This window comes from Scardinius erythrophthalmus (genome assembly GCF_964197995.2).
Source record: "Scardinius erythrophthalmus genome assembly, chromosome: 13".
Lineage (NCBI taxonomy): Eukaryota > Metazoa > Chordata > Actinopteri > Cypriniformes > Leuciscidae > Scardinius > Scardinius erythrophthalmus.
The window spans coordinates 31,965,954-31,993,449 of NC_138233.1; the positions used below are offsets into that span (position 1 = coordinate 31,965,954).

The 27,496-nt window shown below is 36.5% G+C and overlaps 3 protein-coding genes across 8 annotated transcripts in view; 2 read left to right on the top strand and 1 right to left on the bottom strand.

Moving 5' to 3' along the window:
* Window positions 1–1,294, top strand: part of LOC308700779 (traf2 and NCK-interacting protein kinase) — a 78,696-nt gene extending 77,402 nt beyond the window's left edge. For all 5 annotated transcript variants that reach the window (XM_081382553.1, XM_081382555.1, XM_081382554.1 and 2 more), the window contains 2 exons: window positions 762–901; window positions 1,071–1,294. In XM_081382553.1, the coding sequence (XP_081238679.1) occupies window positions 762–901; window positions 1,071–1,154 (224 nt within the window). In that variant the 3' untranslated portion in view covers window positions 1,155–1,294. The remainder of the gene's footprint in view (window positions 1–761; window positions 902–1,070) is intronic.
* A 7,765-nt stretch (window positions 1,295–9,059) lies between these two features.
* Window positions 9,060–15,090, bottom strand: tmem129 (transmembrane protein 129, E3 ubiquitin protein ligase). The gene is made up of 4 exons (XM_081383429.1): window positions 14,686–15,090; window positions 12,320–12,794; window positions 11,464–11,623; window positions 9,060–10,207 (listed from the first exon to the last, which is right to left on the bottom strand). Exons 1-4 carry the CDS (start codon window positions 14,888–14,890, stop codon window positions 9,959–9,961), a joined length of 1,089 nt encoding a protein of 362 aa, XP_081239555.1. The 5' UTR covers window positions 14,891–15,090; the 3' UTR covers window positions 9,060–9,958.
* LOC308701233 (uncharacterized protein) lies at window positions 15,083–18,908 on the top strand. 2 transcript variants are annotated; one of them, XM_081383431.1, is made up of 3 exons: window positions 15,083–16,398; window positions 17,034–17,231; window positions 18,016–18,908. In XM_081383431.1, exons 1-3 carry the CDS (start codon window positions 15,978–15,980, stop codon window positions 18,375–18,377), a joined length of 981 nt encoding a protein of 326 aa, XP_081239557.1. In that variant the 5' UTR covers window positions 15,083–15,977; the 3' UTR covers window positions 18,378–18,908. The 2 variants fall into 2 exon arrangements, with proteins under 2 accessions (XP_081239557.1, XP_081239556.1); XM_081383430.1 differs by having other exon boundaries at window positions 15,761–16,398; window positions 17,034–17,258; window positions 18,016–18,837.
* Window positions 18,909–27,496: the final 8,588 nt, after the last annotated feature.

Sequence of the window (27,496 nt, forward strand, 5' to 3'; positions counted from 1 at the left end):
CATGGTTGAGTCTATTTGCACTAGATGAGTGGTGATGGACCAGACTAGCTGGTCTTCAGGATATCCTGTGTCTGGTATGGGATGTTGGTGAGCTGCTGCTGCTGCTGCTGCTGCTGCTGCTGCTGACGACAAACTAACAGTTCAGTTTAGAAACTTTATTGGCCAAAATCGGTTACATAAAAAGATAGAATTAAAAAGTATATACATATATAAAAACTAAAAAAATAATACAAATATAATACAACCTTGATGAGCTAACCACAAATTCAATTTGGCACAAATGACGGCACATTCTTGGTGTTCTGTGGTTTCCTAAGGGGGAAATAAAGGTGAAAACCTGAGTTTCGATCACAGAGAACGGTGCCTTACCTCGACAATATTACTGGTAATAATACGATATTACTGATATAACGACAATATTACTGGTAATATTGTGACTCAAATATAATTTACTCAATGTTATCTTGTTAATATCATGCTCGCAGTCGTGCTCATATTCAGGTGATTTTGCCTAATCGTTAAAATGATTTTTTTGATCACATCTCCTTCATATAATTCAGATGAATATATTGATGCAATGTTAGAAACTTCACTTATTCTTTTTTCAGAGTTGCTCATGTTAAACAGCAATGATAGAAAACCATGTTTGTACCAAATCGTCTCCACTTTGTTGAATGTTTTTGTGTGTGCTTAAGCTAGAGTTCTTTCTTCGTGACTAGTTGACTTGATGTTGATTTGCATCTGTTTCTGTTGTATGGCAGCCTACCTTCAATCAAATCAGGTGATGGGATGGGGGGAGAAAGCCATCGAACTCAGATCTGCCAAGACTGGAAGTCTGGAGGGAGTCTTTATGCACAAAAAGGCTCAGAAGCTCAAGTTCCTGTGTGAGAGAAACGATAAAGTAAGAAAATTCCTATATGCTTATGTATCATCACATTTAGAAATGGCAAAAATCTCTCCAAATTCCCCCAGAAATCCCATAACATAGAACCATTTTAAAGAGGTTGTCTGGGCATTATAAGCATATGAATGACTAAAAGGTATGAAACAAAGCATTTGTTTCTCTGCAGGTGTTTTTTGCTTCTGTCCAGTCGGGTGGATGCAGTCAGATCTATTTCATGACGTTAGGACAGAACTCGCTCTTCAACTGGTGATCTTTTGCTGCTGGGTAAAAGCATCCAAATTACTCCGTATAAACTGTCCATTTCCCATAATGAAGAATCTCTGCAAATAGATTAAAATAGCCCATTTTTCCATGTTCACATTTAAACAATTTTAATAAAAGTGATATATATATATATATACATATTAATACATGTAAAATAGGTGATTTATTGCATCCTGTCTGACAGTGTCAGTCTTTGTCGTCTTGATCTGTGCTTAACCCCAAAACATAAATCTTGTTTTGGATTTTAATTTTATTTCTCTTTAAATTTTCATGTCAAATCTTGCTATATTGGACTTTATATTTTGTCCCTAATACCTAATTATTTTATTGTATAATAACCATGGCTGGTACACGGTTTGGTGTGAAACCGATACTAACAGCTAGTAGATGAAGGACTAACTGTTGTACTATTGTACGGTCAAATGTTGTTGGGGGTGGGGGGGTGGGGGTGTATGCTGACAATTCAGAACTGAATTGATACAATAACTGTGCACTTTCAGCTTTAATTTTAGGGACTTTTCAGGTAAAAAATAATTGTAATGATCAGTTTAATTTTGTTGTTTTTGTTTATTATAACTCTCACCATACTACAACACAAACATAACTGAACACATAATCTTGATAAATGTTATATCAATAAAAGGTTTGTTTAGCTGTTGTTTGCATGTCTTTTGGATGCAGACTGAACGTCTAATGTTTCCTTGACCATCTGTGAGGAGTCTGAACATCATTTTTTTTTTGCTGCTGGTTTTGTTTTAGCACTTGTCCGCATTTCACAGATGGCAAAGTTTGTTTTAGTTTAGCTTTCTTTTTGGTTTAGCTTAACTTTTTATTTTGTCTTCTGGTTCTGGCTAATCGCAGCATTCGATATCTACTTCCACAAGTTTCATTACGTTCCACAAAGCCATTTATTTCAGCTCAAGTTTAGGGATGATTGATAAACACATATCAATCTCATGCTGTATCATGGAGCCTTACAATTCAGTGTAAATTAGGCTCTCATTAGTGTTCTACCTATGGCTTAATGTGTTTTCTGTTAGCCGTAGAGTATTTTTTTAAATTTGAAGAAAAAATTAAGACACCGTTATGAAACATTTTCATTATTTTTTGCATAGAAACTAACTGAACATAAGTGTAACAGCCTTCACTTTACTGCAATATTTTTGTTTTCATGGACTTTCAGTTTGTTTTCATTCATCACATGTGCTCCTTTGTTTGATTTTTCCCGCCACTCCGTGGTGTGGTAACCGTGGTGATGCATTCGTCACAGCTGTTCACCACCATGTGTTTAGTTCCTCTCTGTTCACTCTGTTTCTGTCAGGCAATGTTCGTGGTTTGCTGCACACTGTTATGCCTTTCTACCCTTTTGTTTTAATAAACCACGTTAATATTTCAGTTCGTCTTCATCTTGTGACAAAGCCTGGTTGCGTGTGGAAAAATATGTGTGGACGTGAACGTAGAGATGTGAATGTATAGAGATGTGAGTTGAGATCGTTGATTCTGTTGGGAAATAAATGGAGCAAATAAAAGCACCAGGAAGTGGGAGATGATCGTTTTAAAAACTTTTTAAAGAAAGTTGGAATGTTGGAAATCAGAGTTAGAAAATGAGTGGTATGGAGCTTGGGATATGTGGGAATGGTAACTATTGAATTGTTATATCTGGACAAGATTTATGTACTCAAAGCACCTGTGTTTGTAAAGATGCAATACTTCTGAATGATTCCTTGAAAATCCAAATGTATGCACTTTGCATTGCTTGTATACAGACGAACTGTTCATGCAGCTGTTCTATTTCACACGTTGATGATTTGTCTCATTTATGGAACAACAGTAAAATGTCAAATATGACTGCAAGTAAAATGGCACCCAAAGGGTTTTTGTTTTGAACAGACATTTTGTGAGCATGCGCACATCCAACACACCGGAAATAATGCTGGCTGTAGATCAGAAATGCAGTTTTGTGATCTTGTGAAGGATCATAATTATTTGCAGCAGAAGACTCCCTTACGGAACAAAAATATATATTTCCATATCTTTATGATCACATATGGTTTAAATATACTGAAAAATATATGAAATAATATATTGTATTAATATATTGTATAATACAAAAGAAATTGCTGCTTTTTATATATATTGAAAAATATGTCATTATAGATGAGTGTACTTAGAAAACGTGGAAAGGGGAGGTTTTACACAAAGTACTCAATACAGAGACATAAGACTGTTGGGACAATGATAGACTGCACTTATTTGTATTCATTAAACTGCAAATACTTTGTGCATGTCTGAAACTTAACTGAATAAAGAAAAAAATAACTGCAGTACAGTTTTTGCCTTTTAGATAAAGCAACATGCAGCGTATCATCAGTGTTTCTTGGTCTTCTGCTGGACTGAAGCACAGGCTTCTACTCTTCAGCACAATGGTGACCCACAAAACTCAGACAACACAAACCCTTTAAATCCCAACAGAACATTAAACACTAACAGATCTCTCAAGATCTCAGCAGAGGAGGTTAAACAACAAAAACAGCATTACCAGCTTCACTTATTACTAACCAGATTGACTTTATTTCTGTTATTATTATTTCTTATTGAAAATTAACAGAGGTTTAGATGTTATTGAAAATAATAAAACATTTTAGTCACCATGATGGAGATCAGTACGACTCTTGACTTTATAACATTAGTTTTTCTCTGGCTGCTGTAACTGTGTTTTAAAACAATAGAAAAAATGCTGAGTATGAAAGCATCATTTATTGATGATGTCATAATCGTTGAAAATCCTGGGTCACAGATCTCATCCCAAGGTATATTTACAAAAGTTTGTCAGATCATAAAATTGTAAACCAATATCACTGTGGTAATCAAATACTTAAAAAAAAAAACATTTATATGGTTTGTACATTTACAACTGCTATAAGTTGTATGTGTGTGTGTCACACACGGACATCAAGAATCAGCATATGAATCTCAACAATGGTGACATGCTTCATGCTGCAATGCATGCTGGGAACCATGGATGAGTTTTTTACTATGGTAGCTCCCAGAATGCATTGCAGCATGAAGCATGTCACCGTTGTTGAGATTCTTAAGCTGATTCTTGATGTCCGTGTGTGACTAAAATTCCAATATTCCAAAAAACACACTTTTGATCAATGATAATGCTTGATTTGTTACTCAGTATAATTATTGATGCTCATCAGCAATAAATGCCCAACAGATTATCTGCATATTTTTAGTTTTTTGCCATGTGTCGTATAAACACACAGTTACAGCAGCCAGAGAAAAACAAATGTTAAAAAGTCAAGAGCCCAACTATAGCAAACACTGATCTCCATCATGGTGACTGTAAAATTATATCGTTTTCAATAAATCATCAACATCTACACCTCTGTTAATTCTCAATAAGAACTTCTGTAGAGGCATGAGAGAAATAAAGTCAATCTGGTTAGTAATAAGTGAAGCTGGTAATGCTGTTTTTGTTGTTTAACCTCCTCTGCTGAGATCTTGAGAGATCTGTTAGTGTTTAATGTTCTGTTGGGATTTAAAGGGTTTGTGTTGTCTGAGTTTTGTGGGTCACCATTGTGCTGAAGAGTAGAAGCCTGTGCTTCAGTCCAGCAGAAGACCAAGAAACACTGATGATCATTTTTATTTTATTTATTCAGTTAAGTTTGTGTTTAATAAGTACAAATTAATGCACACCTAATGTCTGTCATTGTCCTGACACTCTTTTATGTTTTTATATTAGAAACGTACAACTTTGAGTGAAACAACCTTGAGAAATTTAAGGCAATCGGTTTCCAAGTACCCTCAATTATTGTATAATACTAATTATTGTACATATTATATTGTAATATAATATTACTAAATATTGTAATTACATTTTACAGTGTTCAGTGTATGAAAAGTGGTAATTCCTTATGTATAACTCAATATATTGTAATATATAACATTATATTAATATATATGGTGTATATTTACACCATATATCATAAATATATGGAAATATATTGTAGTTCCGTAGGGCATGTCTATCACAGTGCACTGATTTCATGCTGTAAAATCAGTAAAGTTGGCCTCGTCGAGAGGAAACTAATCTCCACAGTCGTCTGGAACGCCACAGTATATCGTGAAGGAGAGAACTGCATCATCATTAAACAGCTCTCGTTGTATTGCTTCAGTAATTCTCTGCTCTTCCCAAATCCAGCCTTAGTTGAGTCACAGAATATCCCATTTGTTTGGGAATAAACAAATATCCTGATGGGTGGCAATGCTCATTTAAATCAAACTTTTCATTTGAAATAACTTTTTTCTTCTTCTTTTGAATCAAGCAGGACATGTCAGCTGTGCCTTAAAGTGTGTTCTGAGTGGCAAATAATTTAATCTTAGCGATGAAAAATATCTTACAATTTTAATTGGGGTTTGTTTTAAAATGAAAATGTCTTGACAGTTGGTTTCTGTACTTTTGGTCAAACTTTGAAAGTCAGTATTGCACATTAACTACAGAAAAGGTTCATTTAATTCAAAGCTTTTTTCTATGTAACCGTGCAATTTGACTGTATATTATTGTATATATATATATATCCCTAAATACTGTTTTATAGACACCTAATTATGTAGCATAATAGGAAGTACCATATAATCAATATTGTTATGCTTGTTGGGTTTAGATTGTAATAACACAAAGCTGCATATCTGTATTTTGTGTCGTGTGTGTGTGGCTACTCTCAATGAATTGAGCCAAATAAATGCTTTAAGAATGGACGGGTCAGTATGTCTTTGGTTGTTCTTCCCATACGCTGTGTTTTAATGTTTAGATCAGGATCAGCACAAACCTTCCATCCAAAGAATCACAATACACAATTTGCAGGAATGAAAGAGAATTTGCATGAATTTGCTCGTCTTACAGTTTTTTGACACGTTTCTTGAAACCTTCACCCATTTTCTCACAACATTAAACACAAATCCAAATTTTCAAACTAAACTCACAAAACCATCGATTCTTCTGGCAAAGTCAAACAATTGCTTCAAAACCATTTCACCTGTACTCAAAATCAAACATTGCTTTCAGATCATACACACACGAGTCAATAACACAAGCACTACAGATCATTCATTAGACACTACATCAAAAACTGGAGAACACAGCACCCAGGACGTTACAGAAAAAAATTATATTGTATACAGTAAAGAATTTTTGCAATTACATAAAAAGTATAGTCATTCCAACTTACAGTTTTTCTGAACTGCTAAAACACTGAACCCCATTCTCTGAACCAAATTCTCAATAGCCTAAACCAATTTTTCTAATAAATCACTCTTTCTGTAAAATATTACAGTTTTTCTCGATTGCTTAAACACATTTCTTGAAACTATGCCTCGTATTCTCAAAACTATAAACACAAATCCATAACGTCTCACCCAATTCCCCAAACATCCTATTTTCAGGTCAAAATGAAGCCGTCAGACAGGACACACAAGCCCTCAAAATCACACACACTCCCTAAATCCCATATTGCACACTGGTGCAATAAATTCAAAACAACATTTTCAAAACTGGTCAGTTATGTTGCTTGTGGTTCCCCCATCACAAACCTTTTCACATGATGAACACAAAAGACACAACCAGTGGATACATTGGCACATTTTTATTCATACACAGTACAACACACACACACAAAAACATTTTTTTTTTTTCTGTTTTACTCTTTTTTTTTTCTATTTTTTTTTTTTTACTCTCTCTAATTTTTTTTTTATATTTACTTACAGTAAGATGTGTGTGACCATCATATGACAGTAAAAGAGCACACACAAACCATATTCTAATATGGAATTCGAATTGTATTGGAATGGTAAAGAGTGTTGGGACGTGACAGGAGGGCCTCCACTCAAGGATACAATAGGATGGACACGTCTAAGAATGTTCCACATATGGTTGAAATACCATCATCGGCCTAGAAAGATAACATTCTGGGAGTCAAGACTATAAAGGAGAAAGGATGCTTCACTGTCACACTCTGCAGCCACACTGTCTGACTGTACGACTGCTGGCCTTTTCTTGCAAGAAAATAAACTTCATCAAAGACTATTGGAAATGTTTGTCTCTTATTCAGTGATAGAATTTTGTTTGCCACCACACCTCCCTGAAGGTTCTCGAGGCGACGGTAAAGCGACTCAAATTTGGCCTTACTCATAGCCCAGCCTCCCTCATAGTCATACCAATGACTAAGACATGGGCAACTAGAGTGGCTTGAATTTCATCTGAGACTTCTTGTCTTCTTGTCCTTGCCCTTCCTCCTCCTCATTCTTATCCCTCTTCCTTCATGTCTTTCTGGATCCATTGTTCCAAAACGCAATAAACTGATTTGGGCCCTTTTCTCTATCTTTTGAAGGTTCTGATTGATGTGTGTTAAATTTTAACTCTTAAGCCCAATTTATACTTCTGCGTCGAACTTACGGCGTAGCTACGTCGTAGGCTGTGTGTAGCGCGCGTACCCTTCAGCGTACCCTGACGTGCACCTCTCCAAAAATGTAACAACGCGTCAACTCTACGTGGACGCAAGCGCTGTGATTGGTCTGCTAGGACCGCTCCCTCAGGTTTCACACGCAGGGCGCGCGTCAACGCGGACAACGACGCAGAAGTATGAATGAAAACCAACGCGTTGCCTACAGCGTAGAGGCTCCGGCGTAGGTCCGACGCAGAAGTATAAATCAGCCTTTAGTGTTTCCACTTGGGTAATTGTGTGCTAACTGAGCTGAAGCTGTGCTGACTTGAGTGAACAATTTTGAATGCTAGTGCTTTCTAAATGACAACATGGTCTAAGCAATGAGAAATGAAGGGATTTGTGTGTAGAGTTTTGCAGTGACAGTTCAATAAATCTGACTCATGGGTCAAAACAGGGAATAGTGCTTATAGTTTAGGGAAATGGGTGTGCTTTTTGATAAATGGCGTTATGGTTTTGAAATTTTAGTTCAAAAGCCTGGTTATAGTGTTTAAGCAATCAAGAAAAACTGTCTGCAATATTCTCTTAAAGGTGTCAAAACAAACCTTGTCAATCTATTTTTGTCTATCTTTGCAATCATAGCATTTGACGGGTCATCCCGACCTAGCCATAACACATAATGGATAATCAATTCATAACCTTTTCTTATCAGACCAAAACACAAGTTTAGGAGGATGTAAGAAGATGTAAGTTTCCTGCATATACATTCATTGCTCATATTTTGCTCTTTACCTCTTACTTCTTTTACCTCTCCTTTCATTCTTCATATCTTCGTTTTTTATACTCTGATCTTCACAATCTTCATCTGTTAGGCTACATACAATACATTGGAATTTATTATAAACTTTCTTATCAGACTATCTAAGATAGATCTTATTTTTGTTTAAAATTATTTTAATATTAACTTATTTTAATATTAATATAAAATTTTAATATTAACGTGATTAATTTACCTTTATAAGTTTATTTTTTCTACTAAATAAATGTGTTATTTCTTATTCAAATTTGATCTCTGATATAATCATTGCTTGTCTGCATGGATCTCATTGCATCAAGTATTTTTATGCTTTTTTTAATAATAAACATTAAAAAGAGAACAAACTCAACTCTGCGCTCCAAAGCATTCAAGATTTATGACAGTTTGATGTAAATTTCATTTTCAAGTTTATGCTAAAAAAGTGAATAAATGGATCATAACTACTGCGTAAATATAATTTAGTATCATAAAATACAAAATCTTAAAAAAAAATAAAAAAAAACATTATCAAACTAAAATATAGTACATTCATTTCATTTAAATAAACATCTGTCATTTTTGTCTGCCACACTATAAGAGCACCAGAGGATTAACAGAGTAGAGAAAACAAAAAACAAGAAGTCATGTGTCCAAAACATTAGACTTTATTACAATGAAGCAACATGAAGTTTCTCAATTTATCAAAGTTTGAAATAAGGCAAGGTGCACGTGATAAAATCATGTCAATATTTTGTATGCTACATCAATTCTACACATTTTTATTTCTGCTATAAAAATGTGAATCTCACAAAAAAAAACCTCTAGCTATTTATAATTATAATTAAACGTTAAGTTCTTTACATTTTCTTTTTTAACAAACTGGAAATTATACAGCTATAACATGACTCCACTGACTCATAAACACACAGTGGTACAACATTCTTACTGATGCTTTCAAGAGCAGAATATCACAGCACATTTCTGCAATTTTAACAAAATCCCATTTATGTCTATGTCTAGAAAACATTATCTTGGTAACATTACATTTAAGCTTGAAGTGGCCTGACACCCGTTCACACTGACCCCAGGTCAGCAGACCATCTGTAGTGTTGAGTCCTGCCACTGTGACAATATCTTCAAGACCTTAGGCACATTCCCTCCAAAGAAATAAATATACTGTAAAATCATTGCAACAAATATTGCAATGATGGTATATACATACATAAAATGTATTTTGTTGCCCATACAGTAAAAAAGAAGAAGAGATTTTTGCAATATCGCAATGAGAGGGTGAATCATATATGCAGTATATATATACGTATATATGCAGTATATATATACATATAATATGTACACACATATACACTGCATATATATATCTGTTTTTTTATTGTGTTTAAGTAAAATCATATTGTTCCTTCTGGCTTTTACTGGACATGTGATTCAGTGTCATTAGATATGTTTGCAGCTTGGGAGGCACAAAGGTTTTGAAAAAGCACATAGAAGTGCTCAGACATAGCAGGTTCAGTGTTGTAAAGGCACAGATCCTCAGTTAATGGGACACACATCGAGGATGCAGAACTTGGCCCTGCAGGTGGGACAGGGCACTCTGCTGCTCAGCCAGGTCTCGGGCTGCTGCTGGTCCTGTCGACTGGCGAACCACTTGCCCATACATGTGAGGCACCACATGGGGCGGCAGTAGCACTGCTGGCACTCGCCCTCACCGTCTCCCTGACACAGTCGCACGAGCTTCACGTTGGCATTGACTTGCATACATCCAATACATGGTTCAAGTTCCTAACAGGGAACAGCAAAGATGACAGCTTTTTAAAAAACATACTACGTTTCAGTTGTAAAAAAAAAAATTCTCCAAGTGGCGTGGTTCATTCAGACTAATTCATTTGCCTCTGTCCTGAATGCTTGACATTGAAAGAGTTTAATAGCTGGGTTGCAGAGGTAAACTCCCATCTATAGACAAACCGACAACATGGACTGTGTCCGAAATCGCCCCCTATACCCTTAAATAGGGCACTATTTTAAGGGGCAGCCCTTTGTAGTGGTGTCCGAAACCATAGTGGACGTTATCAAGTGCACTCATTCAATCCCATAATGCACCACAATAACGAGTGTACAGCCGATGTACGCTCAACGGCTAGAGAATACCCATAATGCACTGTGAGGGTCACGCAGAATGAATCCCTGCGTCTGACCAGAAGGTGTCGCCTGCAGCTGAATCAATCATCCATACATTTTCCAAACTGCTGGTCTAATGTGGGTACAACATAATATCATTCATACAGCTATAATTATTGAACAGTTGATTATTGGTGATTATCACCTGAGTTTAAGATAAATCTTTCCATCACTACTGGAGCTGCCAGTTCGCTACTTTTCAATTAATTACTATAAGCGGCAGCTCTTCCGGCGCACTCAGTGTCCGAATTCACTCACTCGTTTTCATTCACTCCTTCAAGCGAACTACATTAGTGAGTAAAGTAGGGGATGGTGAATGAGGGTATAGGGGGCGATTTCAAACACAGCCATGGACTCCCATAAAGCATTGCGCATGATGCAATTAAGTCGGTCTCCATTCAGATATGACATTGTTTTATGCAGAACCACCATTGCTGAATAGATTACACAATAACAGGTCCAAACATTAGCTATCAAACAATGATCATTAATGTTCATTTATAAATACACTACTGTTGTTATTTGATTTGATGTAAATTGATAGTTTTAAGTTGAATTGTAAAAAAGCGTGTATGTGGAATATTAGCCTGCTGTAGTCTGTGATGCCTCCTTATTCAACAAATCGTTTTTAAATGTAATTGTTAATTTCATCATTGGCAGTGTTAGTATGAATTAGTACAGTCTTGAATCTTTGTCATTTTCTATTTTGCCTTATTCCTTTTCTATTTCTATGTGCTTCTTCTTGGAGCCGGTTGCTTTCGCTCAAGTCTTCAAACTCTAGTGAAGAAGTCTGTGAAACCGCTAGAAAAGAAGGGGAGAAATCCTGCTGTAAAGCGTGTGCTGATAGTTTCAGTGCTCACCTGGCCACTCGGACACCTGTAGACTTCATTCAACCTCACGTACGACTTAAAGGTCTCCAAAAACAGCTCACTCATGGTCAGATGGATGACAACATTGGTGGCGTTTCTGATGGGTGCGTGCAGTTTCTCCTGCAGCTCAACATACTCAGTGGATTTCAGCCTGCAAGAGAAAGTACAGTGACCCTTCACATCACTGAGGAAAACCTCCATTTCCTAAATATGAAATTACCAGTGTTGGGGAAAGTTACTTTAAATTGTGTTACTCCCTTAAAAATACATTACTTTTCTCACCTGGGCTGGGCTTGTTTTTTGTTTTTTTAAACAAAATTATTTTTGGCCAACTACTTTAAGTTCTATATTTTGGCCAAAATTGAAATTATAAGGCTGAAGGAAATGCAAATTCACGCGTGGGCGCAGCTCAAACAATCCTTTCAGTTTAACCGAATCATCGAAGGTCAGCACAAGTACATTGGTCAATAAATGGAGATTAAATGCAGAAAAAAAGATTTGTTTTGTTTAACATATTTAATTATTGGAGGTTTGGGTAGTATTCTGATTTTGCATTTCACTGATTGTATTCCTTTTGAGGAATTCTGAATCTGTTTTTTTGCCAGTGAAATGAGTAAATGCTCACATTTAGTCTAGAACTACAATAACCATCAATTTACTCTCGATTCCTCTCAGCATGAGGACAGGAGAGCTGTCAGTCAATAAATGGAAAAGTATCTTGCGTTACCTATTTGAAAAAGTAACAAATTTAAAAGTAATGCGTTACTTTACTAGTTACTTGAAAAAGTAATCTGATTTACGTAACTCAAGTTACTTGTAATGCGTTACACACAACACTGGAATTCACCTTATGTCGAAAGGCTGGACTCTGGGATTGATACTGGCGACAGTGATGGTGACGATTTGCACCGGCGTGTTTAACTCTGGAGACAGGCTGTGATGCTTGGAGTCTGTGACGGTCAGGTGACAGTCCTGATGCAGGGCAACATGCAGGGAGTACGTCGTGACCTTTATCACCCAGGTGTCCGTGACGACCACCCTCGCGCTCGTGGAACCGGAAGCAAACTTATCGATGCGGCGAAACTCTGTGTTGATGGACGAGGCGACGGCCCTCCAGCTGGAGCGCGGTAAAGCGTGTGTGTTGAGCGCTCGACATATCGGGTGATTCGCCCAGCCACGCCTGGACCAATAGAAAGCCAGTGCACAACTCAAAAGCTGGATGGCCAGTGACAGTCCAAAGTATATTTGCCATCCCTGACTTGCATGATGGATGTACACGAGATTCTGTTCTTGAACTGCAAAACACATTCCTATGTAGTATCCTGCAACACAAGTATAACATGGTGTTATCATCACACAGGGAGCAATGAGAAACACTGTCTGTTCATGTGAGGCAAAACAAACCCTATAAAGCCTTTAACTTTAGATTAACTTTATGAAACATCTTTTGAACACAATCTACTAAACGCATTCTACACGTTGTCTGATTGATAGTTTACACTTTTTAGCAAGTAAGAGGCCTTTTAATGTAATTGTAAAAACGTCACCCTTCAGGTCGTGGTTCAAGTGTCTTTTTACTTATAAATCTTTACTGATTTTTAGTAAATGTAAGAATTATTTTTAGATTGTTAGTAATATTTCAGGATGAACGTTTACTGGACTGAAGCAACTTAGTTTCACTTGATTTTTTTAAAATATAAAACTCTTGTTCAAATGTATCAAATATGATCCATCAGGCTTTTGAGGAACGTTTATTTGTTCATCTCTCAATCATTGTATTCCATTGGAGTACATGATTTGAAAAATACAGAGCTTTGATCATAAAACTAAGCATTTAAATTATATAAATATATATTATTGTAAGATATAGTGACATCTGATGTACATGCATTTTATCGAAGTAGCTTTACTGTTATATAGTGACGTTACATATGACAAAAGCTTCCAAGCGTGTATCTATCGAGTTCGCAGCGTTTAGTTTTCAGAGAAACATGTGATCAGTGAAAAACGAAGCCTCACTTTCTTTCCAGTCACGTGAATGCTTCACTTTGTGTGTCGAAATGTTTGAACCCAGACTACTCCTTAGGATTTATGGAAGTTCAAGTCCATTTACTAACATTTTTATATATAGCCTGCCTATATTACATTACCATACATTCTGCCATATAAACAGCATAAAACCATAAAATAATTAGTGCATCATTTACTTGCATCAAACAGCTCTGTTGGTATTATTTTAATTAGTGTTATTATAATTATTGTAACATTTAATTTATACTTTTATCAGAAAACAACATTGAGCGTTGTCAGGCTTTTATTTGTGCTCAACCTATTCAAAATTGTGAATTTCTCTGAATGTACAAATTCTTGGAAACACAATCAAACGAAATATATAACGCTGTGCAAGTGTTATACTTGTATTTTAATACAAAAAAATTACATATTGTACCTTTAATGAATAAAACAACGGAGGCTGCTATAATGTTTTTTTTGGGTTTTTTTGACCTGCCACAAGATGGCACTGTTTATCGAAACAATCAGAGAGGCTTCATTTCTCCATCCTGACTGTTGTATAAAGATCTCTCATTGATTTGCATTACAAGCTATCAGAATGTAATCTTACTTCTCCATATAAATAACAGCATCTGCACCAAATTGCATATTTTTGCTCAGTCTGAATAAAATTGAAATGTCTAAATATTCAAAAACTGATCAATTTAGGGATAAGAACTGCAATTCCATCCAATCCGCAAATTCTGAGTCCCTTTTGTTTACTCAACATTTCCCACATTCCGTCCCCCAGATAAACTAATATAATATATTTATATAATGTAATATATTCTGACTAATTTTGCAGCATCCCTAAATTGATCAGTTTTTGAATATTCAGACGATAACTGGCTGATGAATCTGAAGCCTCGCGCCTTCTATTAATAGCTTACTTCCGCGCTTCAAAATAATCAGGATAGTGAGTAAACTGAGTACAGTATGCTACATTTTGCATAGGGAGAATTTACATCTACATTTGCACGTGACACGGTCATGTGACAATAATATGGGCTATTTAGGCAATCTGTGTAGTGTGAAATTACATAGCAACTGTTGTCTACGCTGCGTATTTTGATTGAACATCAACAGCACGAGGACTTCAAAATGTATGCTTGTTAATACATATTACATTATTTATTTTAACCATTACAGAAAGCGTCATACCGAGCGGCAGGAAGCAGTGGAAGAGCACCGTGAGTGTTGTTCGTCTGATGTGGTGCTGAATGAAGCTGATGTCTTCACTGCCCAGCCACTCCGAGAACATGTGCTGAACCGTCAAACCAGCCGAGCGAAACTCATTCGGCGTAAAAACAAAACACAAAGCAAATACCATATAAGCAAGAGTAAATGTGGCGTCCGGCCTGTCCATGTTTAACGTTACATCTACAGGCGCGTGAAGCCAGATGCAACTTAATATAAATAAAAGGACAATGACTCGCAAAAAGTAACGGATATCCTCGATTTGTTATCCCTGTTGTCGAACATAAATAACTATAAATAATTAGAATGTGTCAGTGAACAGTTTATAAACACAGTTAACGCAATCAGCATGTTTGAATCTATTAAAATGACAACAGTGGACGTGGCAATGAGGTTTTCAAAATAAAAGTCACTGCCGCACTGAAATATAAAATAAAAGTTATAGGATATATTCCAATATTTATTTGTAAATCCATAATTATATCCATAATCAATAATTAAATATCGATGCACATGAATGCAGGTCTAGTGAAAGTTGAGATCAACACTAGTGTATCATAATGTGAGGGTTTGTTATTGCCATTAATGGAAGACAATGTTTCTGACTATTCTGAGCATTTTCATGCAGCATTTGTCTGTGTGAGGGGTCCATATGGGTCAGAAGTTGTCGATAACCCCGATACTGAACAAGCAAAATGTTTTATACTTTTGTTGATGTATCAAAATGCCAAATGTTTGTGAATGAACAAAAAGTAAATAATACTGATGAAAGCCAAAAGTAATGTCATGTATTTTACCAATAAGAAGCAACATCCTTTTTTTATAATTCTAAATAATGAGTATACTGACCACGTTTACATGCGCAAGTATTGGGGTCACATTTCACATATTTTTACGTGTAGGATTATATATTCGTCATGTGAGAGCTATAATCCGATTGCCATGAGAAGGGGTTGGCCGACAATTGACTTGACAGCCTAACCAACCTATGAGGCTGCAGCCCAAAGCATACAACCAATCAGCGTGGGCCACTCTAGACGCTGTTGGGCAAGATGCAGCCTTGTGATTGGCTGTGTTTTTAAATCCGCAACCTCATGGACACCATTCCGTTCTACATGTTACTAGAATCCGAATCAAACAACTGGCGTTAGTCTGAATTTTGTCTCATCTGAACATCTTGAGTACCCTATTACTGTAACGGGATACTCATTTGAAGTATACTAAGTAATTGCGGTTTCTAGGAGATCCAGGCAGATATGTCAAGCAACCGAAGAAGCTCACATTTCTGGACCGAGGAAGAGACAGATTTCCTTTTACAAAGTTTAAAAGAGATGCACATAGACCGATACAGGGACGGACGCAAGCACCGCAACAGTCTGATCTTCAGGAAGGTTTGCGCTAGACATAAGGAGGCAGGATTTAGGCGCTCATGTGATCAAGTCAAACATCGCTGGAAAACCCTCAAATCCATTTATTATAAGGCCAAGAAACAAAACACCAGCAGCTCTAATAATGCATTCAAACATTTTGATACAATGGAAGAAATCTTTGGACATAGACCTTTGGTTGTTGTGACAAACCAAACTGGAGTTGACATCGACTTTAAAGACGGATCCCCTTTGTCGGACAGCAAATGCTTCACTTTTGAGGATGGTGTATGTGATGAAGGTGATGATGGTGAGTGGCACTGGAACCAGCATACATGTATGCTTCAAAGTAAAAACAAAACAAAACTAAAAAGATAAAAGAAAATAAAAAGTACCAGGGTAGCATCATGTTTTGGTTTGTTTTACAACCATACCAGGGCATTTAACATATATATCTTTAGTATATGAAGCATTGTACCATGTGATATTACCATCATATGCCACCATGTAATACTCATAGGTACTGCCACATAGCGTTTTATATTGATAATGTTAAACAAAAATACAACTCTAGACATTTTGAGAAAGTTTTCTCTGAAAATGTGCACTTATTATAGCAATAACTGGCCAGCAGTGAAATGTGCTACATGAATAAACTCATTAAGATTAAGATTTAATGTAGACAAGGTGAGTTTATTCAGTTACATTCAAAGTGGTATAATAAAGAAATAATAAATAATCAATCATAAAAGTTCAATTAAAATCGCTTACGACCCTAAGCTCATTTTTAAAACAGACAAGCGATGAATACAAGGACATGAAATAATAATGCAGTGCAATAAAAGTAACCGTACTCAGCTGGAGAAGACGACCCTTTTCAGAAGAAGCAGTATGTAGTTGTGAAAGATTTATGAATTTCTGACCTCACGTGTTTGTCTGTTAAAGATAATGGAGTGGATGACACGGAAGGTGGGATTCAGGAAGTCCAGTCAGTGAAAACGGAGAATGAACCCCTCGTCCTCACACAAGTGTCTCAGGAGAGCTCCACCTCTACAGAAAGCTCCACTCCCACACAGCCATTCACTTCCACAGACAGCATGACATCTTCACAGCCGTGCTCTTCCCAGCAGCCTCCACCTCAAGGTCTGATGCACATCTCATCCTATAGCTGTAAATATCAGCAGTGCTGGGGTACATTATAGGTGGCATGCCTGTTTTAATGATTAGGTTCCTAATGTTTGTGAAGTTACAAATCGTGTCAGAACAAAATGTAAATAACCAGGAATCTGTTGTAAAAATGCAGCAACCCTGAACCGAAAAGAGTCTGCTAGGTATCCTGACATCCATTAATATTTAGAGGACAACTTCGTAAATCTTGCTAGTTAGTTTACAACATATGTTTAGTTTGCACACCCTGCTGAAATATCCACCATATTATGGTCACCAGTATGACTTGCACACTGGGACCAGCTTGGAATGCTGGTGTGCAAGACCACAACAAAACTATAACAATAACTGTCCGGCAGTAAAATTTGTGCTATATGAATAAACTCATTAAGATTTAATGTTGACGAGGTGAGTTTATTCATATAGCACATTAACTCAATTACATTCAAAGTGGCATAAAAAAGAAATATTATACCACTTATACAGAAGTTTTACACTTTCAAACTTGTAAAGATCAGCACAATGATGAAAATAATGTAGATTATCCACATTATTCCCGCTCATGAATAATGTGGATAATCTAATGACATATTGTTCTCTGTATCATTCAGAAGAAAGGAAAAATGAAATGGCTCAAACCTCCAAAAAATAGCCACTTCTATATTGTTGATTTCAACAATACATATCTGTTAACGTGAAATGATAATATTTGTCCAAATAACTTAGTCATGCATTCTGTTCTCTTTGGTGTTTTGTTCAGGTATGTTCAGGCGCAGAAGGACTTGTTGCACTGCATTGCACACTCAGTATCAAGACTTTCTTGAAAGAATGCAGCAGACGCAGAACACGTGGCTGGAGCGTCAGTGGGAACAGAACCACGCGCGAGAGGAACGGCTCATTGCCAGAGTCCTGGCTGAACACACACGCTCTATGGAGGCTTTAGTCAACCAGCTGTTTGCAGGGTTAAGAAGCCTCCTGCCCCAGTCCCAGTCCCATCCCAACCTGCAGTCGAATCCCCAGACCGATATCCTCAACACACACCAGACAACAGTCATGACTTCTCAGCCTGAAGAAGATTCAAAAGACCTCACGTCAGAGACTCTCAGCCAGCCATCAGTGTGATTCAAAGAGTCCCTCAAAACCTGGAATATATTGTTAATATTGATGCATTCTTTGTTGCATTTTGAGCAACCTTGGGCTGGTTTGTAAAAGCATTTTTTAACATTAAGTTCAGAAGCCATGCTGTTTTATTTAGCTTACTGTGGTATTGGTAGACATATTAGCCTATGTTTAAATGACTTGTTGTTATTGTTTTCTCTGTACCAGCTTCTGAATAACGAGTCTGTGTCTAGTGTCATCAGGAGCCATGTTTGTAAAATGTGTTATCATGAGTCTTATCTATTAATTTGATCATTTCTGAAGGATCATGTAACACTACCACTGTAATGGCTGCTGAAAATACAGCTTCACCATCAGTTACATTTTGAAATGTATTAAAATAGAAAACTGTAAGTTGTAATAATATTTCACATTATTACTGTTTTTACTGTATTTTGATCAAATAAATGCAGCCTTGGTGAGCAGAAGAGACTTTTCTTCTTCACAACATAAACATGCTAGTGATGTATGAGTTGCTGCGTCCACAAACCCCCCATTATCAAACGTTTATTATCAATCTAAAATAGATTCACAGATCATTTTTATATGCATGTTCTCCCAATGTTGCTCCAATGTTTCCTCCAAGTCAAGTCACCTTTATTTATATAGCGCTTTTTACATTGTATCAAAGCAGCTTCACAGTGATAACACGAAAATAATATTACAAAGTTTGTTTCTAGAAGAAAATTGCCTCATCGTCCACTTTAAGTAAGGCAGATCAATAATGAAAATTGAATATTAAATGTCCCCAACTAAGCAAGCCAAAAGCCAAGGCAACACAATCCTCCACAATCCAGAAGCGTGCAGCATGTGAATCGGATAGATGTGCGTGTGTTTGTGAGTCCTGTTATGAAACCGGGTGTTTCCCACACCTGTGCCCGAGACGCTGGGGACAGACCCCAGTCCTTACAGAAGACATGTGCTTTGGAGTAAGGATGGATGGATATGCCACACTGGCTTATCCAAAAGATCAATGTTTATGATGATTTTCTGTATTCATATTATTAATTTATGATTTGTTCCTCTCATGTATTCAAGTATCCTTACTTTCTATATTGAGCTTCATCGTATATTCAAGTATTTACTCATTATTGTTAATAATTTATTTAAATTTTTTAGTATTATCCAAGAATATGTATATTGTACTCAAATGATAATATCTTAGTTGTTGGAAGGCTAACAAAACACAAGTAACTAAGTGATCATGTTTCTCAGGATTAGTAATTCACAGTAGGTGTTCTTTTCCAGAAACAGTGTTTTTACGACACAATATGATATTTGAAAGTGCATGCTTTGCTGTCTTTATTCTAAAGGTGTCAAAAGCACACCTTCGACATCTGACCGGTCACCCTAACCTAGCCGTTACACATAATGGATAAGTCTGTTAGACCTTTTCTTATCAAACCAAAGCACAAGTTTAGGAGGATGTAAGTTTCATGCATATACTATAATGCATATACATATAATATTCATTGCTCTTATTTTGCTCTTCACTTCTGCTTTTCCTTCTTTACCTCTCCTTTCATTCTGCAAATATCTTACTTCAATTGGCTCCTTCTCTGATCTTCACAATCTTCATCTGTTAGATAATAGTTTGGAACTGATTTTAAACTATAGAATAAGATAGATCTGATTTTTGTTTAGAACTTATTTCTAATTACTAATTACTTATTTGCTATTACAATTTTAATATTTACCTAATCATTTGTTTGTCTCTTTAATTTTTTTGTCAATAAATTTGTTATTCCTTATATTTAATGTAAGTTTGTATATATATATAATATTTATATATATATATATATATATATATATATATATATATATATATATATAACTTATATTTAATATATAAATTTGTTATGATCTCTGGCATAATCATTGCTTGTCTGCCTGGATCTCATTGCATCAGCTAATCTTTCTTTTTAAAACTTAAAAGGTACTATTAGATCAAGTACCATCCATGTCTCAGTTAACTTAACATTTTTATTGCCACGGTTAAATACTAGTTTCAGTTTCTAGTCAAACAGAACAAGGACACTGGTTCAGACAAGGACAACCCCTTAGTTGAGCTGTTGTGCAGGCCTTTATCTGTGTGTTTAAAGAAACTGAACTCTTGTTGAGCTGCTGTGAACGTCTTTATCTCTGCGTGTAACAGATAAATGGACCGCGTTCAGCTGTCCAGCGCGTCTGGATCTTCTGAAGGATGTTTCCATTCTCAGTCCCTGTGAGAGCTGCATTTAGACTGCAGAATCATCAGGAACAGAACAGAGTTTGCAGCAGAACCCAGCGCAGACACATCTTCTCTCCAAGATCTGTTGTAGATAATAAGTATTGTGTGCTGAAATGCTGGAGAAACTCAAGAGGACAACTACAAGTCAAGTCAAGTCAAGTCAAGTTTATTTATATAGCGCTTTTCACAACACAGGTTGTATCAAAGCAGCTTCACAGTAATAAATTAGAACAATACATCAATGTTTGTTTCTAGTGGAACGTCTACGTTCGGTAATGCTGATCAATAGTATCGTTGATTGATTAATTCAATTAAATATCCCCAAATATCCCCAACTGAGCAAGCCAAAGGCAACAGTGGCAAGGAACCGAAAAACTCCATCAGGTGACCTAATGGAGAAAAAAAAAAAACCTTGGGAGAACCCGGGCTCAGTCGGGGGCCAGTTCTCCTCTGGCGTTTATGAACTAGAGGTCGGATTTAACTGTAGGATTAAAAGTATTATATGAATGCCTGGCTGAAGAGATGCGTCTTTAATCTAGTTTTAAACTGGGAGAGCGAGTCTGAGCAACGAACAGTATCCGGAAGACTATTTTCCTGCTTCCTGTTATGCTCGAGCGGGACATGTGGAGTGTGACGTCTGCACTGGAAGAAAACACTACTGTCGAGTTCACTCAGATTCTCAGACCAGCAACATAAGTGGACACCCAGACACCCAGACACCCATGCTTTTACTGAACAGCAGTTTTGTCCAAATGCCGTAGACTAAAACTACAATATGAAAAATGTGACAATATCATTGCATGCATAAACAGCTTTGCTGCATCTGTACTCATTTGATTTCTTATAAATCTGAAATGAGCCAAATTATACTTTACTATTTTTGAAATTCTTGTAATATGTTTTTTGAAGGTTAGACCGCTATCAATAATCACACCCAAAAATTTTACCTGCTGAACCTCCTGTACCTTTTGTCCTTTAATACTAATTTCAGGAGAAGTGCAACTACTTCCTCTAATGGAGAAATACATACTAACCGTCTTGGATAAATTTAATGTCAAACAGGAATACATCATCCAATCTGCAATTTTCTCCATAGCTCCTGAGAGTAGAAATGCAGCATGCTGTTTAGATTTAGCATGGACATAAATAACCGTATCATCTGCATACATTTGAAAGTTAACTTCTGGACAGATGGATGGTAGATCGTTTATATAGATACTGAATAAAAGAGGGCCTAAAACTGAACCTTGTGGAACACCAGTAGGACAATCTAAGGATGAGGAGGTTGTTCCTTTAATTCTTGTACAATGTTGTCTATTACGCAAGTATGAAGCCATCCATTCAATAGCAATTGCTGAGACATTATGAGCTGATAATTTAGATAACAGCACATTATGATTAACTGTATCAAATGCCTTTTTTAAATCTATAAAGATGGCTCCCTCCTTTGTCCAACATGCCTTTTAACTGTTCCACAAAATAGCAGAGGGCTGTCTCTATTGAATGTTTCGGTCTAAACCCAAACTGCATTTCGTTCAAAGGATGGTGACCCAAATTCAAATGGTTAATTAGCTGTTTAGTCACAACTTTTTCAATTACCTTAGATATTATTGGAAGGATACTAACTGGTCTGTTAGCAATTTCAGAATGGTCTCCCCCCTTGAAAATTGGAGTAATAACTGCAGCTTTTAAACTCTCCGGGAACACAGCTTGTCCAAAAGAATTATTTATCAGCTGTGTAATTGAGGAGCACAAAGTTATAGCATTCCTCTTTATCAAGCAGGAATCCATCCCATAAATATCCTGAGCTGTTGAGTTCTTTAAACCTTTTAAAATACTCATAACTTCTTGTTCACAGACTTCTGTTAAACAAAAAACAGGATAGATAATATCTGGTGATATGATATTGATTTTCCTAATCCCAAATTGATTAACTAAAGCATAAACAGAGTCTTTTTAAAAAAACTATTAAAAGACTAGTCATTTCTAGTCATTAGAATGGTGAAAAGAAGACACTAAGAGTGTTATTTATTTTCTTTATTTAGAATTTATATCAACAATGTCAGTATTATATCCACATTTTCAAAACGTATCTTTTGTCTCTGGGTTCATGGCTGCATCGGTGGGGTTTAAGAGGAAGTGCGGCCTTCCTCTTATACTCAGGGGTTCAACCATTTCATGATAATAGGGTAATATAAATTATATACATACACTCAGTCTCACACACATGAATACATTAATCAACTTAAATGAAAATAAAATTCAAAATACATTAACATCAATATTACAAGAAAAAAAATAAAAAAAATAATGAAAATTAAATTTCTACATACTATCAAAATAAACACAATGAAACAATGCCTGCTCACACTGGGAAATACACTATGCCCACTACCCAGAATTCCTTGGGATGGCATAAAATGAGGAACAGGATTTATTTTGTCTGTTCGAGTCAGTTCTGCTGAGGGACTGCTGTGAGGAGGGTCACCTTTAGTGTCTCTGTTTTATGTTTTTGATTGTTTTTTTAGTTTTTTTGTGTGCAAGTTTTGAAGTCAATAAAACTCTGAATTGACTGCAAGCAGTGTCTCCTGCCTTTGCTCTGGTCATGTCTCCACATAGTGTCTTCATTCTTCCCTAATAAAAAGTTTTCAGAGTTACCTTTTATGATAGATTCTGTACACGACTCCCAACTGCCCACTGACAGACATTCATGCAAAGAGCAGCTTGGGGATCAGGGGCCGTGTTCACAAAACATCTTATGGCTAGTAGCTCCTAACTTGCCGATTTAGGAGAAACTCTTAAAATTACTGGTCAGTCCTAACTTTAGGACTACTAAATATTTTAGGTCTTAAACCAGCTCCTACATCTGTGAAAGGTTAGGGGTAGTCAAGAGGACTCAGTCACCAAGATCAAATCAAAAACTAAAATGTCTGTTGCCGGTAATCTGCCTCAGCAATCCACCCATAGACACTGTACACCATTGAGGCAATGTGATAGAGCCTTGGGTGCATAAATGCAATAAATATTTTGATTTATACATTTTAATCTGTTATGACAAAACATAAAGGTTAATTTATGTACAGGCAAAAATATGCATTGAATGAATGAGAATAAAATATTGCGGTAAAGTTGAAAATAAAGTCCTATTGTCTGCGCTGATAGCCTTGTGCAGCTCGGGTGACCCGAGTTCCGGCTCGTGGACCTTTCCCAATCCTGTCCCCACATTTCTGTCTTCCACTTCGCTTCCTGCTACTCACTGTCCTTTCATAATAAAAAGGCACCCAGACAGCAACATAGTGTTGGCCCAGATCCAGCCCACATCTGGTGGATTCCACGTGGATTCCACACTGCCCAGATGTGGGCCGGATCTGGGCCGACACTACGTTGCTGTCTGGGCAAAAACGGCAAAAATAAATCTTTGAAAATAAATAATAAAAAGAAACTAATGTCCGATTACCTGTGGCAGTTGTTTTCACGAGTTCAAATTAACAAATGATCTCATAGAGTAAAAGAGTAAAGAGTATTTGGTGTGCTGTTTGGGTGGATCGAGCGCTCCGAGCTCGGAATTTAATCCAAACCCATTGTACTCCGCCGTATCCCAGGTGGGAATAGGAACCAGCGGAGGTGAGGAGTTGCAGAGGGATGCAGAAAACTGTCGAGGTAACTGTAGGTGAGTTGGTGAGTTGGCTGTATGTATGCCTTCTGTATGCATTTGAACGTCCTCCTCCTGAACTTTATCACTTGAATTCTGCAATCTCTCGAGATGTAAGAGCCTGACAATTAGCTGAACGTATAATTGTTTAATAAGTGACACTTAGCCTACATTTTTATTTTAAACTCTTTATTTGAATATGGCAACATGATACCTCGCTCAACAATAATTCTATGATTAAATCACTGACAGAGACCCCTCCCCCATCAGCCAATCACTGTGGTCATAGTTAGTAAGCATGTTGACATCATCCATAGCAACGAGGTCAACCTCACCCTTTGTCTTAGCTTAAGACTTCTCTCTGTTCCTTAGTAAAAGTTGGTGAATAGGCATTGTGAATAGGTTTTAAGAGGAAACTCCTTACCCTAGAACTTGGCCTGCTCTTTAGGATATGCATAACCTTAGTGGTAAGATCAAATGTTTTCGTGAATATGGCCCCAGGAATGGTGAAGCTGTGCTGTAATAAGAGAAGCACTAAAGGATCTAGTGTAGTGTTTGACACAAATGATAGTGGCTTTTGGACAGGTCACCGTCCCCGGATTGGGTAAGGGCCAGTCTGAATGAACGGTGACGGGAGGTCAAGTAAGATATATATATATATATATATATATATTTTTGAAAAGTTCTATATAACACTTTTCTTTTCTCACAGTAGCCACGAATAAGAAATGTAGCATAGTGGCAGTGCACCTATGTATCAGAACCGCCATTAAAAACACAATTTGTGTGATCTGTGAGTTCACCTGCCCATCCAGTCTGGATAAATATAGGTAAATGTATTTGACTTGCTATCCTCGAAGGATGAGCGACAAATGGAATAAGTGAAAAATATATTTCTGCTGTGGCAGTGAATAAACAGTAAAGAAAACAAAGGTACTGGCAAAAGCTCACTAAAAAAGATTGAGATTACTGCACACTCACACTTTAAATCAGTGTTTCACTGGTGTGTTGTGACGCAAAAATCTGTTCTGATAGGGTTAGACTGAAATTGTAACTAAAATAAAATGATTAACCATGTTTCATAGTTAAATATATGGTCTTATCAATTTTTAAAAGAAAAGGCTCCATGTTTTTTGTTTATTTTTCAAAGGCTGTGTGTCCAGTTATAATTATTTTAATTCGTTACACATTTGAGTAGCTTGTAAAAAGTCTTGTTTCGTGAGACTAGTCATAATTTCCACAGCAATATTTAATAACCTTTATGTTGTGTTTCTGCTCAAAATTCAGCTAAATATAATCCCAACCCTTTTTGCCACAACAATAGACATTTTGGATGTCTCCTTTAAAACATTATAGTTAAATAAGAGAATAGATTTTTTTTTTTTTTTATCTGCTTGTGCTTAGCCTGGCACATGGTCTGCAATGATTGATTATGTTCCCTGGATGATGATGAATGTCAGTGGTTTTTACTCCTGGTCCTGGAAACCCACTCTGCACATTTTGTATGCCTCCCTACCTCAGATCATCAGCTTGTAAGAAAAGAGATCCAATAACTTGAGTGTGTCAGATATTAGAGACATACAAAATGTGTGGGTCCGACGGACCAGGATTTAAAACCACTGATGTATGTAATATCCAACAGGCCTATTGTAATAAATGTCTGTGCTAGACGTGACGGATATGTACATAAAATCATGTAGCCTACTTGTTGAGGGAACACAGCAATCACACAGAAATGCACATTTGACATTTTGAGTTGGGATGCAGTACATTTCCTGCTATTAACAACAACAACACCATAAAGAAGTTAACCAAACTCACACAGGGCTGTTTAATTCTGCCAGTCAGAATTAAACAAATTCATAGTGGGCTGGGGGAGTAGTATGAACTATTAATTTCTAACACTAGATGTCTTAATAGGGCAGGTAGAGTGATTTGCCTGACATCAACAAGACTTAAAAACTTAAATTATGAAGAAATGTAAGGATTTTCATTAAGAACCCAAGCGCAGAGCAGCTGCGTACAGCTTTCTTTATTAGCACAAAAAAAGTAAAAGCAACACAAAACAGGGCTTAAAACAGAAGCCTAAACTACAGCTGACAAAAGATCTGTGATAGGGCAAAACAATAAACAGAAATAAAATGAGAAAAACATAACAATGACGAGACAGAAGATAACCATACTATACCGACCGGAAACTAGGGACACGATGCAAAACAAACCACAAACACTCGGCTCGTGTGCTCACAATGAAAGACAAAACATGGTGCATGAATGTTTGAACCCCAACACTGTACCAAAACCTGGCATACATTCTGGCATAGTCACTTATATTGATCATTATCAGGCTCTTAATTACTGAATTAACATTTTGATTTTAATTAAAATTCACAGTGGGTTGGGGGAGTGGTATGAACTATTCATCTCTACCACTAGATGTCATAATAGTGCTATAAGGTTCACTGAGGGATTTGCCAAGACTTAAAATAAACAAATTATGAAGGAAATAATAGTTTACTAGTTTAATAACAAGTCTGTTTGTACATGTATAGGGAAGAATAAGGAGTGTTGTAACAGCTTTTACTTAAATGTCTATAATTGCTGTGTATCAAATAAAATCTTGGATAAAATTGAAGTGCCTAATGTCAATCAAGGACAAGGATTGCTGCCACAACCCACCAAAAATTGGTTTTTGACCTGTAAAGGATGGGACTTGAAAAACTCTACTAGCACCTCATAAGACTGATGATCGTGTGTGATGATGTCATCCATTTCAAATTGGTTAAACAGCGCATACATGTACTTTTATTAATTCTATACTGAAGTACATTATTATTATTATTATTATTATTATAGACTTAACAGCAGTAAATAAATAATTTTCACCAAAACTGCAATAATCTACTTTCACTGGAAACCAAAGTCTTATTGGAAAATAACTGACCCCTACTGTGATTCATTGCTTTGACTTCATCTCACCAGCACAAGCATGAAAGCATGATAATCTACAAAACTTATACATTTAAAAGTTGAAACGATATACATTTGAATGCAATAAACAGACTGAACCCTTTTCAAACAAAGTAAATGTGTGAGAATACAATGAGTGACCTCACTAGAGAGCATAACAGCACTGACAGCTGGAAATATTTACTTGTGAGTTCTTGTGGAGCGCTGGCGTCAGGCAGGGCACAGTCAGTG